The sequence below is a fragment of the Coffea eugenioides genome, chromosome 2, assembly GCF_003713205.1.
Source record: "Coffea eugenioides isolate CCC68of chromosome 2, Ceug_1.0, whole genome shotgun sequence".
Taxonomy (NCBI): Eukaryota; Viridiplantae; Streptophyta; class Magnoliopsida; order Gentianales; family Rubiaceae; genus Coffea; species Coffea eugenioides.
The window spans coordinates 26,549,729-26,573,129 of record NC_040036.1 but is presented as its reverse complement, the minus strand read 5'-3'; the positions used below and the strand labels follow the sequence as shown (position 1 = coordinate 26,573,129).

General features: G+C 34.9%; 1 protein-coding gene across 3 annotated transcripts; it reads left to right on the top strand.

Annotated features, from left to right (window-relative positions):
• The first annotated feature begins 16,411 nt into the window (after nt 1-16,411).
• Nucleotides 16,412-23,041, top strand: LOC113764137 (protein AATF). Of its 3 annotated transcripts, none has more exons than XM_027308202.1 (14): nt 16,412-16,554; nt 17,105-17,227; nt 17,354-17,577; nt 18,489-18,561; nt 18,736-18,810; nt 18,896-19,006; nt 19,161-19,203; nt 19,703-19,799; nt 20,529-20,631; nt 20,713-20,808; nt 20,926-20,958; nt 21,934-22,033; nt 22,433-22,517; nt 22,641-23,041. In XM_027308202.1, the coding sequence occupies exons 2-14, from the start codon at nt 17,117-17,119 to the stop codon at nt 22,759-22,761; spliced, it is 1,272 nt and encodes a 423-aa protein (XP_027164003.1). In that variant the 5' UTR covers nt 16,412-16,554; nt 17,105-17,116; the 3' UTR covers nt 22,762-23,041. The 3 variants fall into 3 exon arrangements, with proteins under 3 accessions (XP_027164003.1, XP_027164002.1, XP_027164004.1); XM_027308201.1 differs by lacking the exon at nt 16,412-16,554 and adding an exon at nt 16,758-16,791; XM_027308203.1 differs by lacking the exon at nt 16,412-16,554 and adding an exon at nt 16,841-16,973.
• Nucleotides 23,042-23,401: the final 360 nt, after the last annotated feature.

Genomic DNA, 23,401 nt, shown 5'->3' with positions numbered 1-23,401 from the left:
GGGAGAGTGAGGGAGGGAGAGAGTGTGTAATGGTAATATAGCTGCAGATGTTCAATGATGACTTGTGTCAGAGGATGGCTATTGGTTCAATGATGACAAAGGGATTGGCTTTGTTCTCGCTTTTGTTGTTTTTGCACTTTGGCAATTTGCCCCTCTGCATGGAATGGACGGCTTCTTTTCTTTCTCTCTCTCTTTCTTTCTTTCTTTCTTCCTCTCTTTCCTTCTTTCTTTCTTTCTTTCTTTCCCTTTTTCTTTGATCAACTTCTTTTCCTTCTTCTGTAACGGTGGATGACCATGCTGGGGGTCTTGGTCAAAACCTTTTCGTACTAGTAGTAACTTCTACAATTACTACTACTGTCTCTCACAAAAAACAAAAACTGAAAAAAATTTACAATTGTTCTGTATTCGACTTTGGCATTATGGGTGTCTGTCTGTTAATTAATATCTGCCGGCTGTAACTCTCTTCTCTCTTCTCTCTCTCTCTCGATACTGTTGCAAGTGTTGATGAGATGAGATTTCAACATGATACTCTGGGGGTTACTTTTTGTTGACCGAATGGGATTTTCTTTTTAGCGTACAAACTATAAACTGGTTTCAATCTTCTTTGTTTCTCAATTGCAACATGTGTGCAGTACCAATGAGCGTATCTTTAATGCATATTATGCAGACGGTTGTGACTCAGAGATTTTACTAGTTTTATACGAAATAAAAACAAACCCAAAAAAAACACCCTTGGGTACTTCTGTTAGTTACATATTTTTATACTAGATTTGTTTGAATATCTTATTTTTTTAAATAATATTTCGCTTATATCGTAAATATATTTTTAAATTTTTTTTTATATTTTCAATCACCTTTTTATCTTATATATATTATATTTTTTAAAAAATAAAAATAAAACTTTATTAATAATAAGTGAAAAATACAGGGAAAAAGTCTATGACATCTGTCGATCTATTGCGTGGCCATACTTGGCCTCTTGGAAAATCGAAACCGCCCGATCTCGAGCCTATCAATCGCGCATAAAAAGTGATACAATAATTATTTCAAATAATACTACTTTATCCAAACAGACCCACTGTCACAACATTTAAAATCTTCATAATGACGCCAAATTGGATCATCTATTTGTTGTTTCGATCATACACGTGTGACTTAATCCATTAGTTTTCTTCAAAGTTTATGTCACTTTTGATAAAGATAAGGGATTAATATTGGTAGATGTGATCATAAATAAATCATAAAACGAACTACAATTAGCCGACCACAATTAGGGATTAAAATAGTTAATGTTTTTGTAACGAGTATTGATAAAAGGGAAATCCCAAATTATGAAACTTTTATTAGTCATTTCAAGTTTAATTTAATTTTTTTCAAGTTGTTAGAAACTATTTCTGATATTAAATTAACCTAGAAATTCAACTCCATTAAAGTTTAATAGTTAGCATGATAAAAGCACAAACTGCAAATCCATGGGAGTGAGAAAGAAAACCAAAACAAAATGGTTCTTATGTCCACAAATGAAACTTTTGATTGTAATGGCAACGTGAATTTTTGGACATGTCTTCTTTATCTTCTTTTTTTTTTTTATGGATAGGCGCTCAATCTATAAGGCTATATTTTTTAAGTATTGATAAAAACCATAGCATTTTCCAAAATTTCAATTTTATCATCTTCAAGATCTATAGTCCATTTTTGTCTGGGTTTTGCAGACCCAACGGGAGCTCTTTTTTTTTTTCCCCTAATGCCAGCGGAAGCTTATGTATGAGAAAAACTGATTTAATCGTCAATAAGCATGAAATTGGGGGGACAGATGGGTTAGGTGATACAGACGGGATGTAAATGAGAGTTTCGGTTTCAAACTATTCCACTTACACTAAAATTTTTTTTTAAAAAAGCATGAAAATAAGGCATAATTATAAGATCATGTAAATAGTGATGCAAATGGTTAATCTATTGCTGAATTTACCATATTGAAATTTACTTGGTGTTGAAATAATCCATCTAAAGAATGAAAATAACTTCAATTTTTAGTACCTGTCTCCCTCTAAAATCTGATCATTTGAAGGTTCTTATTGCAGGTAAAAATACTCATGTGATTGTGAATATAAAGTAACCAAATCATCATTATTGGTTTTTTTAATTTTTTTTAATATATATTACATCATATATTCCTTCGTTTACTTTTATTTTTTCCTCTTTTTTTTTTTCCAACAATAGAGAGGAAAAAATTTTAAACCTGAAGAGGTGATTTTTGGTGGGTAATTGAACCGACCAGAATCAGATCCTCTGAGATGAAGTGAGGTGTATCCTCGTGTCCGAAGTGAATGGCGGGACTTCTCCCCTGGGATCACTCCGACGATCAAGTTAGTATGAGAACGAGAGAAAAGCAGTAGTATTGTCAAATGAACAGTATGCTTACTTGCGAAATGTACAGGAGGGGTATTTATAGAGTGGGAGTGGAGGTCAGGACGGAGGGTTCATGCTAGTGGGACCCACGTCCTGACATTACGGCTCTGTTCCCTGCCAGGAGGCCTGACTCTGACACTGTAGCCGCCTGGGCTGGATGACGGGGGTCATGCGCAGTAGTCATTAAGATCACCCAGTGCTTTTCAGATAAAGCACTGGTCCTGGGCGTTGTCAGGGGTGTTGACATCATCAGCGTCTAGCCGAGGTGGTAGCCAGGGGTGCAGAGGTCATCCAAGTAGGAGACCATGGACCGAGCCGAGCTCAGGGTCCGGATCGGGGAATGGCTGTGTTCGTGTAGGAGACGAAACGAGGTCACCTCGGCAACAAGGTACTGCCGAGGTGAGCACCCTCAAAACCTAATTCTTAATTCAACTCAAAAGGCAATTGCTCCTTTTGTTTACTTATTGTGGTCGGAAACTTGAATCTTACAGTTTTTTTTGTTGTTTTGAGGTAATAAAAGTACGTAAAATGTAACTTCTTCTTTGTCCTTTGTTGCCTTAGAAAACTTCTCTTCTTTGTCGTTTTTTCTTTTTTCTTTTTCTTTTTTGAACCTTTTAATTGTCTTTTTACTTTTCTCATTTTCTGGGGAAATCTCTCAAGTCTCTACAGGTAACTTCTCGTTGCAAAGCAGCTTTTTCTATCGTTGACCGCTGGCTGAGTTGATTCTCCCGTGAGAGGCATCAGGCAAATCTGCACGATCTTCAATCCACGCGCCGCTCCAAAGCTTGTGAAAATAATAAGCTAAACAGAAACAGGGGCTCTATGGAGTACCACAAAAAGTGGGCCCAGCGATGTGAAATGCGCGTGAGACACGTAGGGTCTGCACTAATGTCCATGAACTACATCAAAGCGAGGAATTGAAGAGCCCATAATTGTGTTGAACAAAATAGTGCCGTTCTGTAATTCATTGCCCAAAAAAAAAAAAAAAAAAAAAAAAAAGAAAGTAATTCATTGCCCAAGAAGTCACATAGCCCAATTTTTCTCCTTGGGGAAAAGACGGGAGGAACACCTAGCGAGCAAGGCTTAAAAGATAAATCATACTACTTTATATCAAATCGATTTTGATTGGGTAAGAGTTTTTCGAATTTAATTTGTTAACTATTCAAGTTAAATTAAATAATATTTTATATTTTGATAAGCTTTTAAATTTAATTTAATTTTGGTTCGATTAGTGTAAAATTAAAATTTATAGGTAAAAATATCAAACTATTTGAGTTTAATTCCAGCTAGACTCTGATGAAAGTTGCCCTTACATTTAAATGGTGTTTAACAGGATTTTTTTCATCTATATAATCCAGTGTTTATTGGTACATTCCAAATTAGACCAAATTATTTATTTTTCTCAAAATAGAAATTTTAAAGTCACCGTCGAAAATGAAACGGTGGCTTAAAGTGACTTTAGGACCATCAAACTAAAGATGATCAAGGGTAAATAATCTAAAATTATCCTTCCAATTCTCAAAACTTCCTTTTTCAAAATAACTCAAAATTTTGGACCACTTTTGAGACCCCCCAGAATTAAAGGTTCTAATTTCAAATCCCGTTATTCGATTCCGCCTCTTAAGTCCTACTTCCCTACTGAAAAAAAATTAAAATAATAGTTGAATTATGTAAATAAATAATCTATGTTGAATGCATCATAAAATATCTTTATCTCTATTTTTCTATAATGTATCTGTCAAGCTTACGTTCAAGAAAGTTGTTTGGTGGTCAATCGTAACTCCCTCCGCCTGCCAATATATGTGACTATAATTCATGGTCGTTAATAAAAATCTCAATTAGCTATTTATTTGGCTCGTCAGTTAAAGCGAGAAGTTGCATGTAGGTTCATGATCCATTTGGTTTGTGAATTTTCTAAAAAAAAAAAATTTTTTACAACCACCTTTTTACCTAAAAAACTTCTACAATGTATGACAAAATCATTTTACATTACCGTTTCTTGGATGCATTTACAAAAGAAAGAAAACAGAAGAATGGTCTACTTATGACTTGATTGTAAAGAGTGCATTAAGATAAGAAAATAGCTAGAAAAATGTATTAAATGTTTTTTAAAAAAAATAACCCATCTGAAGATCTTGGTTCCATTCAGGTGATGGTTTTTGGATGTTCTAGCAATTTTATAGGGAAAAGTATTCGAGATAAAAAGATGATCGGAGAAAATGATAAAAGTTTAGAATGTTTGAAACGTAATGCAAACAAATGAAGGCAATATTTTTGTACAAACTATTCTAAAAATTGTCATCCATATGTATGTAGCATTGCTCAAATTTGTCATATAGCTGAGAAAATTTACAACTGCATTTTGATGGTCCTTTTTTGAGATGTTTTTAAGAACTTTCACTATAAAATTCATAATTGGAAAATGTATAAATTAAAAATATAGTTGAAAAACGTATTTGAAGTGAAAAAACAAATATATATATATATTTTTTATTTTTTGGTGAAAAACAGGTCAAAAGACTCAAAACCAGCTATACCAAAGGGGCAGAGCTGGTTCTGAGTGAAAAGGATGTAAGAGAGGGACAAAGAAGAGAGAAGGTCAAGCAGGAAAGCTGCAGAGCTTCACGTGCGCAAGCATGCAAATGCATGCCCACGTGGCAGCACGTCGGACCCAAACTCCTACCCCTCGTGCGTGTCACTCTGTCGAGTGTTGACCCGACACACTTCTCTGTACAATCATTGGATACTCTTTCTTTGAATCATTTCCCATAATTTTGATCCAGTTTATCCCATTCACACTCGCTAAGTCGGGCTCTACGGTACACGCGTTGATGTTGGCAGCTCTTGCTTTCTTTTTCCTCCTTTCACCTTTTCCTTTTTCTAAAGTAATTTACTCCTTTACTTCCCCTTTTTATCTTTCGCAAGTCAAACCATACACTAATACTAGCGGGAGACTGGCCGCATATGGCCCGGACGTTTGGTGTCCATGACTAAGGAGAATTTTTTATTAAATAAATAATATATATTTTGAAAAAAAATAGTCATCAATTATGACAAAATTAATAATAGTATACTTTAATTGTATCACATACTTGTACACTTTATTTTATCAATACTTTTATAATTTTATAATTCTCAAAAAACTCCTAAAGATGTCAGTTGAAAATCGTCAAGAAGAGATATAAGTTGTTTCAAGCAAAGGAATACCCTCTAACGTCTAGTTATAGTAACGTGTTAATTGCACAATGTGTTGATATGTCTTTGTGTTAATTACACAATAAAAGCCATACTTCAATTAAACGTGTCTATAACACCATTTCAATAATTACACCAACACATAAGTTTATATGAGTTGTACTCGATGCAAAAACGATTGCAAAATAATTCAATATTACAGAAATATCTAGATGTCTCCATAAATCAAAATTTTAAATGTATCAAAATGAGGACATTTCGGTAAATATAACTAAACACATGCTACCCTTATTTATACCAAAAGTTTTAAAAAAATTACACAACATTTCATATTCTCAAAAAATCATATTCATACGGTTAAAATTCAAACCCTATTTGACCACAATTCATTCTTATATAATATAAGAATAAGAATATGGGTTTGCTTTCTTTTTGGTTTTATTGTCACATTCTCAAATTTTAAGGTCTTGTTTCGAAATAAACAGGCATCTGAGAAATGTAAAAGAACATTTTAAATATTTTTCCACGAAAACTCACAATCAAAATGGCACCCAATCTCTGTGCGACTGTAACTTTTAGTACTGTTGATTTGTTGTATCATAATGACTTTGGTTTCATGCTCAGGTCCTAAATTAATTAGCAATTAATCAATTAAGCTTCTTAAAATGTACTAACTTGAGGGGATGGTATATTGATAAAGGAAAAAAATATCTCATCCCATGGGACAAGAGATTACTATACTATATTATGTATCATCAGCTTCGGATGATAACTGAATAGCACAGATATACTAATCGGCAAATTGGCATAGACACCTGTTAACGATCGAATGTTCCCACGTATGGCGCCATTGATCATCGTGTCTTCCCGAGAGATCTTAAGCTTATTTTTCTTCTTTGTTCCTGTAAATATAGTTGTATTCAACTATTCAGACGAATTCTTGAATCATTCTGCCATCCAAATCCGTACTACCTAGTATACCAGCTTGCAGGTGACAGCCATATGATTTATTTCACACCTCTTTTTTTTTTTTCCCCTTTTTGGGGATGTAGGGTTTTGGGGGTTTATATATATTGGAGTAATGTGGGAGAAAAAAGGAAGAAATTAAGAAAGGAAACAAACATTAGCACGTAGCTCAGTAGCTCACAACTCAAGACACTCACGAGGCACCACCTCAATCTGGGAAATTGTACGATGATTCTTCAAAGAAGGAAACAAACACAAAAGTAACTTAGTTATCTAAGTAACTATTTAGAATAGGTTATACAACAGTTATTATTACGATAAAAAAAAAAATTTGACGACTATGCCATGGAGGCTTTCGCATGCATCCGTGTAGGCTTAAGACTTAGAGTCGATAACCATGCAGGCGTGTTCAATTTGCAATCTGAGACATGCATTTGGCAATGATTTTCATTTTCAGTTGCTATAGAATTAGCATGGTGGGAGTGCCTCCAACTTTAGCTCAAGCATTAACATTTTAGATTCAAAGGAAAGTAGAAAGCAGGACCATATATTTTTTTGTTATTAATTAGCAACAACACGACTTAATTAGCGAAAGGACGGATCATATATATTCATCTAGGTAATTATTTGTTAAAGTCGACTGTGGATAATATTTTGTAAAATTTTGCCACTTTTTTTTTTATTTTTGTCTTTTTGGTACCTAATGAAGCCAATTACGATTGGAGCTTGACATTTTTTGTCAGAGTAGATGAAGGGTTGCACATTCTTATGGAATTGGAAGCCGAAGCAAGAGGAGGAGAAGGATGAAGATCCAGTTTTTTTTTTAAAAGCATGGGGAGTTGAGGGAGGAATGAGGAATCTGGAATGAATGGAGGAGAAGAGGGGATTGGGGTGGGGCTGGGGATGGGGCTGGGGGTTCACGTGGGAAGTAGGGTTTTGAGTTGAGTAAAGATGAGGAAAACCAGGCAGCGTTCACGTGAGTGTGGACTTTACTGCCCTGTGCGTGCCCACAGCCCGGGCTCAGGCTGAGGCACCGTTTCAATATGTTGAAAATAGATTTTCGATAGGCGTGACGGGACACGCTTGGTCCCATTCCCGACTTGTTTTGTCTCATCTTGTCTCCTCTCCACCTACATCCAATCTTCTCCAATCATTAGTCTCCCCTTCCTATTACCTTTCCTTTTTTTTTTTTTTCTTTTTTGACGATCATCAAACTTCCTTCCTATTTCTATCCTTTCCTGTCAACGACGGGAGCATATTTACATCATTTACTTAATCGTTTTATTCTTCTCTTTATTTTTCCAATGCATTTTGAAGAAAATCTACACACATTATTGTATTCTACCGCTCTTGCCAGATGAAACTCTAGTATCATATAGAAAGTGTTGAGTCCTACTAGTTCTACAACCATAAAAGGTTATTTGGATTAGTGGATCTCCCTTCTAATGTACATGCAAATACCTTTTTATTTAAATGCTTGGCGTTTTCATGATTTTCGCTACTCCTTGACATGTTCCGTAACAATATTCAAAATGCTTGTTCTTATGATTCAAATTGCCCTTCACATAATGCCAAGATATGTTTTTAAAAAAATTTAAAAATGAGAAAAATGGGATTTAAGAAGCGATAAAGGGAAAAAAATTAGAACACAAGATCTCTAAATTTTGAAATTTCTATCTGAACCATTAGACCTAAGGTTTTCTCAACATTTTTTTTGTTCAGCATTACATTCATATTTGGAACAGTTGTCTAACGAGTGCCATATTAAGATCAAGTGTTATATTTTTTAAAATAAGATTAATTAAAAAGTAAATAAATATAAAAGAGAGTAGATAAGATTAAATAGGAAAATTATATAAATATAAGAGATGATAATAATTATGAAAAAATATATAAATACAATGGAGAATAATAATGTTAGTATGTGTAGATATATGGTAGGTTAGATGTATGTCAGGTGTGTTAAAAAAACCCTATTTGAAATACTTCTCTGATCTCCTGAGGGAACTACTCGCTCAGTTTCTTTTTAAGGACGATCGTTATTCAAATTTTAAATGATGAAAATTAATACAATCTAAGAATTTAAAATACTTTTTTCACTATCGATTATCGAACGATGATTTTAACTTGAAACTATAATCCTTAAAAGGGATCCCAAAATCTCCCACGTACTTGTAAATACTAGTTTTTGGGTGCCACGCCAATGCCCAGGTTTAAGCTTGGCATGTATAATTTTAGGGTTCTATTTATAATGCAACCCACGTAATGGTTTCCAAATGGAAATTCATGTGCATGTGCGTGCGAATAATTGTCTATAATAATGATATATCTGTCATTGAATTTGGAGTAAATATACTTACAAGAGAGATAATTAATTGTATTAGGCTTGTTATGCCTAAATGGATATTAATTAGTTTTTGTTTTTGCAAGCGTGGGCTGTTTGGTTTGGAGAAATTAGTTTTGGTTTTTTTTTTTTTTGCTTTGTGGTTTATTGTTATGGAACAGAATTTAGTATCTATCAATCAATTGAATGATGGGTTTCGCGGTTGGGTTGTCCAGGTTGTTCTTGTTGAGAAGAGTCTTGTTCGCCGTGGCGTTAATAGGTTATCAACGATATGTTTTTGCTGATAATTTGGTAAGGATTATTTTGTTTTATTTTTTATTGTTCCTTTGATATGTTATAATTTCTTTTATGAGTTATCCTATTTGTTTGGCCTCATATAATATCCATTTTATATGGATAGGAATTCTATAAACTATTAGAATCTTAGATAGTAACTATTACTTCTTATCTATTCATAATCAATATGGATCTAGAAAAGAATAAAATAGAATTTCAAATAAATTATTGAATATTATAGAGCACATCAATTAATATAGCAATATAGAATTTTGATTTTTTTATCACTCGATTAAATTCGAATTATCACCTAATATTAGATAGTAAATAGTTTTACTATGGGCAGAAGTTTTTAGTGATATGTTTTTGCTGATAATTTGGTAAAGATTATTTTGTTTTATTTTTTATTGTTCCTTTGATATGTTATAATTTCTTTTATGAGTTATCCTATTTTTTTGGGCTCATATAATATCCATTTTATATGGATAGAAATTCCATAAACTATTAGAATCTTAGTTAGTAACTATTACTTCTTATCTATTCATAATCGATATGGATCTAGAAAAGAATAAAATATAATTTTAAATAAATTATTGAATATTATAAAGCACAATGATTAATGTAGCGATATAGAATTTTGATTTTTTATCAGTCGATTAAATTCTAATTATCATCTACTATTCGATAGTAAATAGTTTTAGTATAGTTAAATTAGTTAAAATTTTCATTTTTGAATTCAAATGACATTTTGAATTCTTTTTTATACTTATATATATATAATATTATTTGATTTTATATCATATATTTTCTAATTCTAATTAGGAATGATTAGTTCCTTGAATTGGCCAATATTACACCAATAACCGATCTAATGTAACACCATGCAATCACCAACAAATGTACAACTCATAAACCATTAACATAACGAAAATGCCCTTGAATTGGCCAATATTACACCAATAACCGGTCCACAATCAATTGCAATTGAAACATTACCCACGCTTGGTACTTTTATATCTTGTAGATATGCAAATTTACTACTAATTAGCTAGTGACAGTGGTCAGTGGATCTTCTTCAAAGGTAGCTATCGAATATCATTAACGTCTTCCTCGACTACTGACTCTTGTGATGGGAAAGATAAAAGACATTTTAATTGAAACTTGTCATGAATGACAAAACCTAATAAAAGTAATAAAAGTTATTAAGTAGGTTGATCTATTAAATATGGTCGCCAACTTAAAATGGCAAAATCAAGTACTACGTAAAAAATAACCACTGGGCCAATGGCTCAGTGGCCACCAGGGAGGGGCTTAAATCCCTCATTGGGCTAGTTGGGTCTGTATACCTACTAGCCCCCCATCACAGCCTCCTTAGACTCCCCCTCCCCCTAGATTAGGATAAAATAGGTTATACAAATGTATCGTTGCTGACAAAAAAAAAAGTACTACGTCAAAAATCAATGCAATAGTAACTAGTACCGGCTATGTTAGGATAGATAATTTTTCTAAAAAAATTTTTCGTTTGCATCGTAAACATATTTTTCAATTCACTTTTTTATATTTTCAGTCATCTTTTTATCTCACATACATCACATCACAAAAAGTATTACAGTAATTATTTCAAATAATTATTTAAAATAATACTCTAGCGTTTCTAATGACAGACTCCTAGACCATGAAATTCTCTTTCTTCACCAAGATCTTTCCACAACACTATCCAATCTACGAGGGTTTGTTTGGATTGAGCATTATTTACCCAATTTTATTTGCTTACATCATCATTACAATTTTCAATACACCTTTTTATCTTCCCAATTTCCTTTTTATCTCACATATATCACATCACAAAAAGTGCTATAGTAAAAATATCCCAAATAATCCCAAATAACTTACAATCCAAACAAACCCGCTTCTAAAAGCTTATAGTAATAAGCCGTTCCAATGAAATATGAGTAGTAGAAAATGTCTGTGTATTTCTTTTAGATCACCTCCCTAACAACCAGAGAAAGACCTCAAAGAAAGATTAAAAAGACCTTTAGGAGTGCTTATAAATTAATATCAGCATCAAATTTTCAGGATGAATTTTGTTATCAGTGATGGGGGGATTGATATTCCAATGATTGGGATGATGATGGCCGTGTGCAACAATATCATCGCGCACGTGGCAGCGACCCACAAATAATAATTGATTGATTGATGTTGTTATGTAATCGAAGGGTCACATCACCCATTAATTCCCCGTACACCGAAAGAAAGAAAGAAACATCATGGCTTTGCTAGAGCGTCTCCATGTGAAGGTCACGTGATAATCGCCCCAATCTCCCAACTAGTAGTATTTTGTTTGGTTCCATTTTGGCTTTTTTGGATTGGGTTCAATTTTCATCCTCAGAATTCTGAACCCTACACAAATATTCAGATGGATGGAATATTTTGCATATGCCATTAGGCCTTTCGTCCAGTGGTCATCCCGGTCAAGGGTTCGAACCTTACCTCCCACAAAATTTGTCACAATATGTGACGGTCTTCTTTGACCAGTTTCGATGGAGTTTCTACTCACATCGAGTCCCCTCCCCTTCCCCTCTAGAATAGGTTAGTTTAGGTTATAGGAATTCTATCGTGTCGACAAAAAAAAAAAAAGGAATATTTTGCATATCTTCAAGAATCACAATGTGGTGGAATATTTTTGTTTCTTTTGCTGTCACAAATTAAAGATGGTCGCTTTCTAAACCAAGTTCATTCCGTACAAAAACTAACCCTAACATAATTATAAATTTTTCTAACGAATGTCCTTAAAATATTCATTAACATACTTAGTATTAGTCTAATCTATCATATATATACACACATATTAATAATTATTATCTTCTCTTGTATCTATATATTTTTTCTATTTAATTTTGTTTATCCTTTTTTTATATTTAATTATTTTTTAATTAATCTTGTATTTTTAAAAATATAATATTTAAAATATATCTTAATTTGTGCTCTATGAACACCCGTTAGTCAAACTGAATAGTAATTATCTATGTAAAACAAGTAAAAGGGGTACATTATTGTTTATACAACTCTTGAGACGATAAACTTTTAAGTGTCGCTTCTATTGAAGCACCTTACCCGCCCATCAACTGTTCGAAGAAAGCATTGCATGTGAAACAATAATGGAGAGGATCATTTCTTGAACAGTAATCGAGAAAAGACCATTTGCCAATGCAAGATTTTTTTCAAGTCCATCTTTACATGAAAAGCTACTCTGTCAACTCAACTTCCTGACGAACATATAGCTCTTGTTGGATTGCAAATGTTATGATTTGTAAAGTCTAGTTACCATCTATTTGAGAAGCTTAGTAATACATCAGATCCTAAAGAGTCTAATCACCAACCATTTGCTTGACGAATGCGGCTGAATGGAGAGACTCTTCTTCACCGACTTGGTTCCTGCTTACAACTGCAGACTACAATTGACGGTCTAGATTACATGAAGATGTTGCACACTTGATTACTTGATACAATTGCAAAGTACGATTAATGGTCTAAATTGGTCAGAGTTGATTTTACATGTTATCGAAAACAATAATTAAAAGAAAAAAAAGGAAACGATCCTCCAACATTCTTGTTAGAAAAATGGAGGATCTATTCTCTGTTTTTTTTTTTTGTCAAAAATTTATTTTGGAGATTGTGTAATGCTTACTCTCAAGCTCTTCGTTTACACAGTAGTGATATTTTTTGTTTCTCTCTTCATTTTTGAATTCCTACCTAATGATCTCGGATGTAATATTGGGTGTGAAGAATAAAAGGGATTTTTTTTATATTTTCTTTTTCTTAGTAGTTTATGTTTAAATAAGAGAAAAAGATTTGCAAAATTTGAAAAAATTAAAAGTCATCAACAAAAACAAAAAGAGAGGAATTCGAACACACGGTATGAATAACTCGCATGACAGATTAGCAATCCGTCGCTTTAGTCCACTCAATCTTCCTTGTTTGGAAAAGAAAATTTGTTACGTTTTTTGTAAATATATTTTTCAATCCCTTTTTTTTACCTCAAATATATTAAATCGTTACAGTAATTTTTCTATAAAAAAATTCAGAAAATACAGTACAAACATGACCTTATTTTTGTACATTACAATTGTAAAGTGGGATTAACGGTTTAAACTGGATTGAGTTGAGCTGACGTTACACGTCGGATGATGTTTCAAAAGGAAAAAAAAAAGAAAAAGGAAACGTCCTCCAACATTCCCTGTTCATGTGACGCGTGCATTGATATCAAGATTGCAAGGTGGATTGCACGTGCTGACCCGGCAACAGCAAGATAGACGTGTCATGTTCCTCCGGTCACACGTGCGCATCCCAGGGTCAAGCTTTTAGATCCATTCTTCAATCTTCAGCTCCTTTTATTCTTTTTTTAATTTTTTTTTTAGTCCAATCATTCGGTTGGAGGTGTAGCGAAACCCCGTAGCAGTCACCACGCAGCTCTACGAACATCGATGGAGTTCCAGCAATGCAGGCCGTCAAATGAGGAGATTCTAAAGGAGGTGCACGTGCAATCATCATGCATTCGATTTGATTAAAATTAAGCATTGCTGCTTAGGAAACAGCTTTATAATAGGATAAACACATTCATTTTTGTTGCACGTACGGGTATTATTAAAAATTGTGTTGTTAATGCTCAACTAATCATGCATTTTTGTTAAAAGATGTGACCCACTTGTATGATCATGTGATTTCAATATCGCACTTGACAAAGTTACAATTTCGGAAATACACGTATGATTCGGCTGCCTCAACTTTTGGTAGTGTTGTCCATATGACTTAAGCTTGAGCACAACTAAAGAGTTAAAGACTTGAGTTAATATTATATAAATTGACAATTTACACACTATCGCGATTGGATGTATGATAGGCCTGCAAAATTTGGATTTGAAATTCAAATTCAAATTAGTGAAAATGTATACATTGTTAGTATATAGAAATATTAATTCTCGAATCTTTGGTACTAGAATATTTTTGTCCATTTCTTTATTTATTCTTCAAAAAAAAAATTTGAGCCACCTTCTGGTACTAGAGTTTTCATTTTGGACTTGAGATTAGTGCCACATGGAGATGGAATCGAGTTGAATCGAATTCGAGTAGTGAGATCGACTCGACTTAAAAAATTTAGATTTGATCTCAAGATCGAGCATTTGAAAGTCGAATTCAAATTCAAGCTCAAATTTGTTTCGCCTTGAGTTTGAACTCGAACTCGTGCAACACGAATGTAATTCAAGTTCAATTGAACGTAATCAACCCTAACAGAGTTTAAGAAATATAAATTTATATTTATATAATTTTAAACAAGAAACAAAATAGATATTTCATACTAATATATATATATACACACACATATACGTAACTTTCAAATTTCATATATTAGATTCGAGCTTGATTTCGCAAACTACTCAGATTAAGTGATTTGTTTGCACCCCTACTAACACATGCGACGTAAAGAGTTGGTAGGCCGAATAGTTTAGAACTTCTAGCTAAAATTTGGTGCACACTAAGAGGGTTTCCGACTAAACCCCCGTCCAAACTTGGGCTATATTCCAAAGCCAACCCAAAGACCAAGAGCTGGAAGGGACTAAACGGCAATTACATTTGCACCAAATCAGAGAAATGGAATGAGTTGAAGAATTTTTGGTTTGAGCCCAAAAATGGTTATTGAACAATTATCGAAGCAATACTGCATGCAGACCATTTGCAAAACAAGTTTTTCACCATCTTTATACATACAGTACATATATGACATCACAAAAAAGTGTGATACTACATATGAAAATGTTTCAAATAATCTTTAATCAGAACGCGCTTGCTACTACCTGTGTGTGCAAATAATGCAACAATAACCAATTATTGGCTGCAAGAATGTCCTGAGCACAGAGGAAAAACCCTTATTCCTTGTAAGATAATTGAAGGAAAGATTTTTTATCATAAAATATTTGGAGAGTTTATACAATTAAATTAAATTAAATAGGTTTCTAATTCCGTCGTGGATCCTAATTAAGGCCCTGTTTGGAAGCCAGGTTTTTGGACAAGTTTTTTACCTATTAGTTTTTTAACAATTTTTGCTACAGGAACCCCAAAAAACTTCTCAAAAATTTTTACCTACACACTTCACAATATCCAAAACACACACACAAAAATTCCCTTCCCTTTTTTTGTTCTTCCACCCCCATCCCAACCCACCACCACCACCGTTTCCTCCACCATCCTGCGGAGATGCGCCTGGCTGCATGAACTTGGTCCAACGTCTCACCGGCCGTTCTCCTCGTCCAGGCAACACCCCAACTGCCGCAGGCGACCTTTCTCCGGCAGCCCGTTTAGCTTCGGTGGATAAAGCTAGCCCGTCGGAAAAGGAAAGAGAGAGACAGCAATGGGTTGGTTCTGATTTTGCTGAAGATTTGATGGAAATTCTTGAAGGAACTAGTTTTGAAATGGGTCAAAATCCGGGGATACTATCGTCGGCGCCGGATCCATTTTTGAACGGGGAAGGTGCTCTGGTGGAACAGGGGAGGGGGAAGGGGCAGAGGGGATGGCGGGCAGAGGAGGGTGGCGGGGGAGAGGGGAGGAAAGGGATGCAGAGGGGGGTGGTGGGCAGAGGGGGGAGGAAAGGGATGGTAGGCAGAGGGCAGTGGCGGGGGAAGGGCAGAGGGGAGGAGAAGGGGAAAGGGAGGAGAGGGGTGGCGGGAGGTGGCATTGGTGGAGTTGCTGCTGGGAGGCAGAGGTGACGGGGAAGGGGAAGGGGGAAGGAAGAAGAAGATAGGAAAGAAAAAAAAAAAGAAAGAAAGAAAAAAAAGAAAAGGAAAAAAAAGTTTTTCATCTTACAAAACCTTCTGCAAAATTTGTTCAAAAACTTCTACAGTACTCTACAGTAAAATTTTAGACAAATTTCAAAAAAACTCAGGTTCCAAACCGGCCCTAAGTATAAGTGCCACTTTCATTTGCTCAAGGTCTTCAAAGGTAAAATAAGCCTTAAATTCACGAGGCCTCAAAGCCGACACAGTAGGCCCACGTTTCTTTGCTGCCCGTTAATTTAATTCTTTCATGACTATGGGATTTATGGGCCTAAGTCATCAGATGGGCTTAAAGTTGGACAAGCAGTTTCACTCGTCCGTTTGTGAGTTTGTTTTATTTATGGATTCATTTATTCCATAAATTCTTTTATGCCCTTTTTTTTTTTTTTTTTTCCAAAATTCCTTAAGCCCTAAACCTCCACAGTCTCCGTCCACTGCCGGCCACCTGTCTCAGCCTTATCCAGCTTCTTTTCTGCTACGCAGAGCTCTAAACAGATTAACTTCTTCCCAGTCTTCATCAACGCCCTTCGTTCCCAGGTATTCCCGGCAGCTTCAGTAAGCTGTCCTATGATCAGCACCCCCTCTTTAACCAAAGGAGGCTGGGGTGGGGTGGGGGGGAGGGGATTAAGCTGCCAGTTTCCAATTATTTTGGTTTAAAATATATAGAAAAATAAAAAGGGCTTTGCTAAAATGTCCAGACTATCTACTTTCTAGGTCAAATTAAGGTTACTAGTCACGATCAGGTTTTGGTTCTCTTGAGATTGTCCAAAAATGGTCCGTTTTAATTCAAAGCACTCGTCTTTGAATACTTATTTTCCTTTATATTCAGGCGTTATTCCTGGTGAAGAGTGTGTGTGTTTTTCCCCCTTGTTTTAAATAATTAGATTAGGCCTTGTCACCTTTGCATCAAATGCAAAAGAGAAATTGGGCAGGTACTTCGTAGTGAATTTTATGAAGTGAGAACAAAATCATATTAATTTATCACTTTTTTTTTCCGCGCCTTTGCTTGACCTGCTTTTAATCATGTCGCATCCACAAAACTAATGTTTGTTGTTTTTTTTTTGTGGTTTGGTGTTTGGGCATTTAGGATTTTAAGGAGATGGGGAAGCATTTGAAGAGACGGCGAACAACAGAAGAAGAGAGTGAGAGTCATAGTGGATCTGAATTTGATGAAGACAGGGACACCATGAAGAATGATGTGTTACCTGATGTTAGTTTCATTTGATTTCTTGCCTTTTTTTTCTTTTTGTTAGTTTCTTATGTGGATTCTTAGGGGGATGAGATTTTGCTTTATTGTTCTTTTATGGTTGAATGATTGACTCTCTGTTATATTTAGGGCCATAGTGATGACTATGATAGCGATGAGAATGGTTGGGAAGGAAAAGAAGAGAGTCATGATGAAGATGATGAAGATGATGAAGATGGAGATGGAGATGAAGAGGATGATGATGATGATGATGAAGAAGAAGAAGAAGAGGGGAAAGAGGGAATCAATGAACAAAAGGATGAGGAGATGGCACAGCTAGAGAAAGAATATATGGAGCTTCAACATGCGGAGCAGTAAGATCCTCTTTATTTTCAAACAAAGCATCTTTTATGCTTACGTGCCTGTGTATTGTTTACATAATTATGAGTGGAAAATGCACCCCATGTGTCTGTGTGGATATATTGGAATTGGATTGGTCTCAGTTTTGCTAAGTTTGTATATTTTTGAGCTGCACGTCAATATTTAAAACCTTAAATGAACTTGTGGTTTTATTGTCAATCCAGGATTTGTTAGTTGTTGAACTCGTGAACACTTTTGAAGTTATGAATTTAGGGATTAAATGGAATGGTAAGCAAGGAAGGCTTTTAGAAATAACTAAGCATACAGGTTTGTTCTCATTCATGATATACGCAAGTCTTTCCATCTTGTGAAGATTCATCTAGCAGTTAGTGCTACGTAGCTAATGTACGGATTTATTCGTTAACAATTTTTAATGTATTTGACATGCCATTTTTATTTTTGAGCTGCTAACTGCTGACTAGATGTTGCCATACTGGATTTATCCGTGTGTGTATGCTGCTGATCATGTGTGTATTGTGCTTCTAAGCATTGCTAAATGGCACTTTTGAAGAGAAACAATGCGTGTTTGGATTGGAGATTATTTGAAATATTAGTATTTGGAATAATTGCTGTAGCACTTTTTGCAATGTGATGTATGTGAGATAAAAAGGTCATTGGGAAAATAAAAAGGTGTGTTGGAAAATGTGTTTGCGATGCAAGAAAATAATTTTTTGGCAAATAATTCCCATCCAAACACAATATTTTTCAATCTTGTTACATGCTTAAAGAAAGTCAGCCATTTTACTTGTGAAAAAATTAGCCAATTTAAAAAAAGGATGTTAATAAAAGTTTTTATTGCTTACAGCTTCCTGTTAATCTATTTACCTTTTAACTGTATTCAGTTCTTTTTCTATTAATTGCACAGAGATGTTTTAAAGAACCTAAAGCGCCATAAGGATGAGGATCTTCTAATAGGTCGTGCAGTGAAAAATCAGAAGGTATGAAGTTGTTTTGCTTGTATGTTATAGCCATCAAGCAATCTTATCTTTTCACCCTTTGATTTAAGTGAATGTCATTTTCTTGTAACCTCACTTTCATATAGCTTTCATAGATTGTGTTTATTTTTAAGTTATTATAATTGTCTGCAATTTACATGTCTTCTTTCTGTGAAGGCTCTTTGGGACAAGACTCTGGAGTTTAGATTTTTGTTGCAAAAGGCATTTTCATATTCCAACAGGCTTCCACAGGTTTAGTTTAACTTGAATTATACGCCCTTGTATCTCTTCATGTGTGGAAATACATGCACTAATGAAGAATTCCTCTATGATGTAGGAGCCAATCAAGTCCTCTTTTTGTAGCTTGGAAACTGGGGTTAATGAAGCATATTCGGATCTAATCACTTCATCGCAAAAAACATTAGACTCTATTCTCGAGTTACAGGAGGTAACAGTATGGTAAAAAAATTTTCTCACTTCTGAACGTAGCAACTCCGACAAAGCTTTTTGGTATAGCAATGTTAATGAGACGCAACAGCACTGGATTTCTTTGAAATTATCAATTCCTTGTTCTGACCAAATAGTCCATGTGTTTTAAACAGGTACTGCTAGACAAGAATCCTACTATTGCTCAGTCTGCAGAAGGTACAATAAGTTATTTTCCAGTGATTTATGCCAATGTGGGACTATGTGAGGTTTTCCTTTTTTTTTCTTTGGCTGTTCAATATCGGACCTTAGTCAGTAATGGGGAATAAGTTAGTCACTTTTGGTGTTTAATCTGGTACTTTTTAGCACCTTTTTGGTATGTAAGATGCTAATACTGTATTTCTGAAGCACAATGTGAGTTTTCTTTGCCTGCCCACTAGGTATGTTGTCCAGTTGCCCAAGGTTAATAAAATATATGGTTTTTGGCAACTCTTACTGTTCCAGTTTTCGGATCTGGGTAATGAAGTTTCTTCTGATTGTACATGGTTCCACCCCTTGCTCAGAAAAGTTCATGTATTCCATTATAAGCACAACATAGTAAGCCCATTCAGCGTGTACTTTGGTTTGAGTCTGTTTATTGATTTGTTTGATCTAATTTATTTTCTTGAATGGATCCTGATATATGCATATTTGATGGCTAAAATTTTCTCCTCCACAGCCGGCTCTGCTAAGAATTCTAATTATCTAGAAGCTTCAGGAAACTCAAATGGGGAAGGTGATGAAGAATGGTTGCGGATCTCTGAGATGCAGCTGAGGTACTTTAACTAATATAGAAGGCCTCCTCACTTGGTTTCATACACATATTATTAGCATATTCACTTTGAGAGAGAAATCTATGTGTTCTTTAGGTAAACCAGACCTACAAGATTACCCCTGTAAAAAATGTTTATAGCCTGCAAGTGTACAATAATGGCATGGGAGTCTTTAAGTCCAGATTATATTCTTCATCAAGCAAAAGAAATTCAGGCCCTAATAACTGCAAAAAATTGAAGCTTGTATCATTTGATAGCTGCTTTTGGAAGTTTTTTTTTTTTTTTTTTTTCAAACAAGCTAACTTCCGGGTAGATTATTAGGGAGTAGCAAAAATTTTCCCCTTTTATTGGGATCTATTTATCATCATTTTGTGCATACGCATGGTGATATTAAATGCAACTCTACTTTCTTTTGAAGTCTGAGGAGAAAGATGGATCTGACACATTACTTAATTTACTTAAATGGCATGGAATTATTGATCTGTTGATGGAGATGCTTCTTCTTTTCCGCAATTTGATGTAATGTAATTTTGTTGATCCATGTAATTCCTGCAATATTGGCAATTATTTCCGTTCTCCAAACTATGAAGTGCATATGGTTGCTTGTATTTTCTGCACACATATATTCTTCTCCGTGTAAATAATTGTACTATTGTTTTAGACTTGAGCATTTTTACTCATAAGTTGCACCATTGGTGTCAATTGATATCTTACTTGTGTTCGATAATGCAGGATGGCTTCTTTTAGGAACAAATCGATAGATAAATGGCAGAGGAAGACCCAGGTGACAAGTGGAGCTGCCTCTTTCAAAGGGAGGTTACACGCGTTCAACCAGGTTTAGTCCAAGTTCTTGTATAATGTGCCGTGATGCAGCTAAAAGCATAGCCAGTTAGAGTGATCATGTTGATTTTTGCAGAACATTAGTGAACAAGTGGCTCTGTATATGAGGGATCCAAGTAAAATGATCAAGGGAATGCAACAGGATAGATCGGCAGTTGCTCAATTTGGAAATGTAATATTTGGTTTCCCAATTGCAATGATTAGCTTCTGAATCTGGAATTCCCTCTTTATCTGCTTTGCAATATAGTATGTTGGAATTATAAACTAGTTCTTTGCTCGTCTCTTACAGGTTCTGGGTTCTACTGTTCATAATCAGCCAGAGGTATCACCTGGCTCTGATGACTTGGTTTCTGTGGTTATTCTAGGATTAAGCTTCAACTTGTTTGATTAAAATAATGAAGATAAATTACATGTAACCCCGTGGTTTTGCATAATGCTACCCCAAAGTAGCCATATAACCCCTTGTAGTTTTATGTAAGTGGAAAATGGACAGAAAGCACCACAGGTTACAGATATTGAACCAAATGCAGTCCAAAAATGTATGACTGAATCATAATATTCACTTAACCCCCTTATAGTTTGCATGAATGTCTACTTTACCCCCTTATGGTTTTAGCATTTATCCATATATTGTCCCATAGTTTTGTGCAAGGTGGTCCGACCGTTGTTCGATTTAATACTTAAGGGAAATACTGGTATTTCAACTAACGACATTATAGATGCTATTTTCCGTCAAGTTTTCACTTTACATGGAAGTATATGGGGTGAAATGGATATTTTGAAATGTTAGGGGGTCATGTGACAATGGTGAAACCATGGGATTTATGTGTAATTTACCCAAATAATGAAGAAATTTGTTGGTATAAGTTCATTCTGCTGTATATACAAAATGGTTTTTCAGTGGAATCAGGTTGTTGAAAACCGCTGGATACGTGCTTAAAATTCAAGTTACCTGCTTTTGTAAACCGTTTAAACCTTTTATCACTTCTCTTCGTGATATCTCAAATTGTTTGGACTATTATTCCTTGACGTTAACGAATGTGACCCAAACATATGTTTGGAAGCATCATGGGGTTGCAGAATTTATTGCTTGATATGCGATGTCAAAAGCTAATGTTACAGCAATTGCTCATTTATTTTTTGCTGGTGTAGAGCGCTGCATAGTTCCACCTTACTCTGCTAGTCTGCAATAATTGATGTTCCTGTTCCCTCACAGATGCCTAGAGTGCTATATAGGGTAATCCAAAGCACGTATGATACTGCATTTTGTTAGGTCTAATCTTTTAACTCTCATCAGGTTATAAGCACAGGTGGTGACCCTGAATTGCTGGATGACTCTGACTTCTATCAGCAACTGTTGAAGGAGTTCTTTGAGACAGTGGACCCAAATTCATCAGGTAAACTTTCTAGTATATCGTATATCAGCAAACAGAAGGATTCTTTTTATCGTGTATTTTTTTTTTTTCAATAATTGTCTTTGTACGCTTGTTATCCTTGTTCTGCATTTTGTGAAGGGCATGTCAAGATAGTTACTGTTATCTGTGTGGGAAATGTTTTACTCCAATAGAAAATATTACATTTGGTTATTCAAAGTTGTGAATCTCTAGAAATCGATACATTTTCGAGATAGCCCAACACTTGCCTGTTGGACTCCTATGTCTAGTACTGGTTTGCCAAGCATAGACAAATTGCCCCTAAAAGTTTTGAGAACGCTTTTCTTTTACCTTTTGAAACTTCTTGTTTAGTAACCTAATATATAAATGCCAGCTGAGGTAATGTATTTTATCATGAAACAGAGGCGGCATTTTATGCTGTAAGAAGGCTACAGGCTAAGAAAAGGAAAATTGTTGATCGACACGCCTCAAAAAGTCGTAAGATTCGGTAAGTTACCCAGCTGGTTAGCTTGTTGAGTTGCCAGCATGTATTATTTATTCTGTTTCACCTTGATGAGCGCCAAATGTAGTAGTTTTTCATTTGGATAAAGTTTCAGATATCTATGTGCAGGTATCACGTCCATGAAAAGCTTGTCAATTTTATGGCTCCCCTACCAGCGGACATTCCCCCCATGGCCCCTAAATTGTTTGAGAACTTGTTTGGGCTAAAAACTCAGAGGCCTGCAATATAGGCTTATTTGTAGGGTATAGTTTTTATATTCTGTAGATTGCTGGTACATCATTGACTGTACAATGGAAGTCATTATATAAATTTCTTTTACAAAAAAAATTCTTCCTTGAGATCAAATTTAGCCTGGGTTATAGGTCTTTCTCCCTTGGCAAGCTGCAACGTGTCAAGGAGATGAGGACTAGCCCAAAATTCAGAATGATATTATGTAACAATTAAATTTCTGTATGAACTACTACTTGTTTTGAAGATCTGAATGCCAGTATCAGGATATTTGGATTTCAGTAGCATCTATAAAATATATATAGATATATATATTATTAAACCAATGAATAAGTTTTACCGTTGGGCTTTGTTATCCGGTATCGACCTCAAAGGCAATGTGACTTCCAGAAATTAAGCGTCACATAAGCATATGAACTAAATCCGTATGATCTCAATGCTTTTGCCAACCAGGTTCCCTATCACCTAATGAATCTAGCAACCCCATCACTTTTCCCCTCAAAAGAGATCAATTCTATCCACTTCACCGACCCAGTTACCTAGTGAATGCGCACGACCAACCAGGTTCCATATCCCATCAAAAGTAATCAAAAGGAATAGAGAAGGGACAATACAAATTGAGAGGGCAGAGGTGAAAACAA

What these genes read in the sequence shown, in the direction of transcription:
- LOC113764137 (XM_027308201.1), top strand. An exon ending in ATTCCAACAGGCTTCCACAG is followed by an intron (nt 18,811 to 18,895) that starts GTTTAGTTTAAC and finishes TCTATGATGTAG; the next exon opens with GAGCCAATCAAGTCCTCTTT. An exon ending in AGTGGACCCAAATTCATCAG is followed by an intron (nt 22,034 to 22,432) that starts GTAAACTTTCTA and finishes ATCATGAAACAG; the next exon opens with AGGCGGCATTTTATGCTGTA.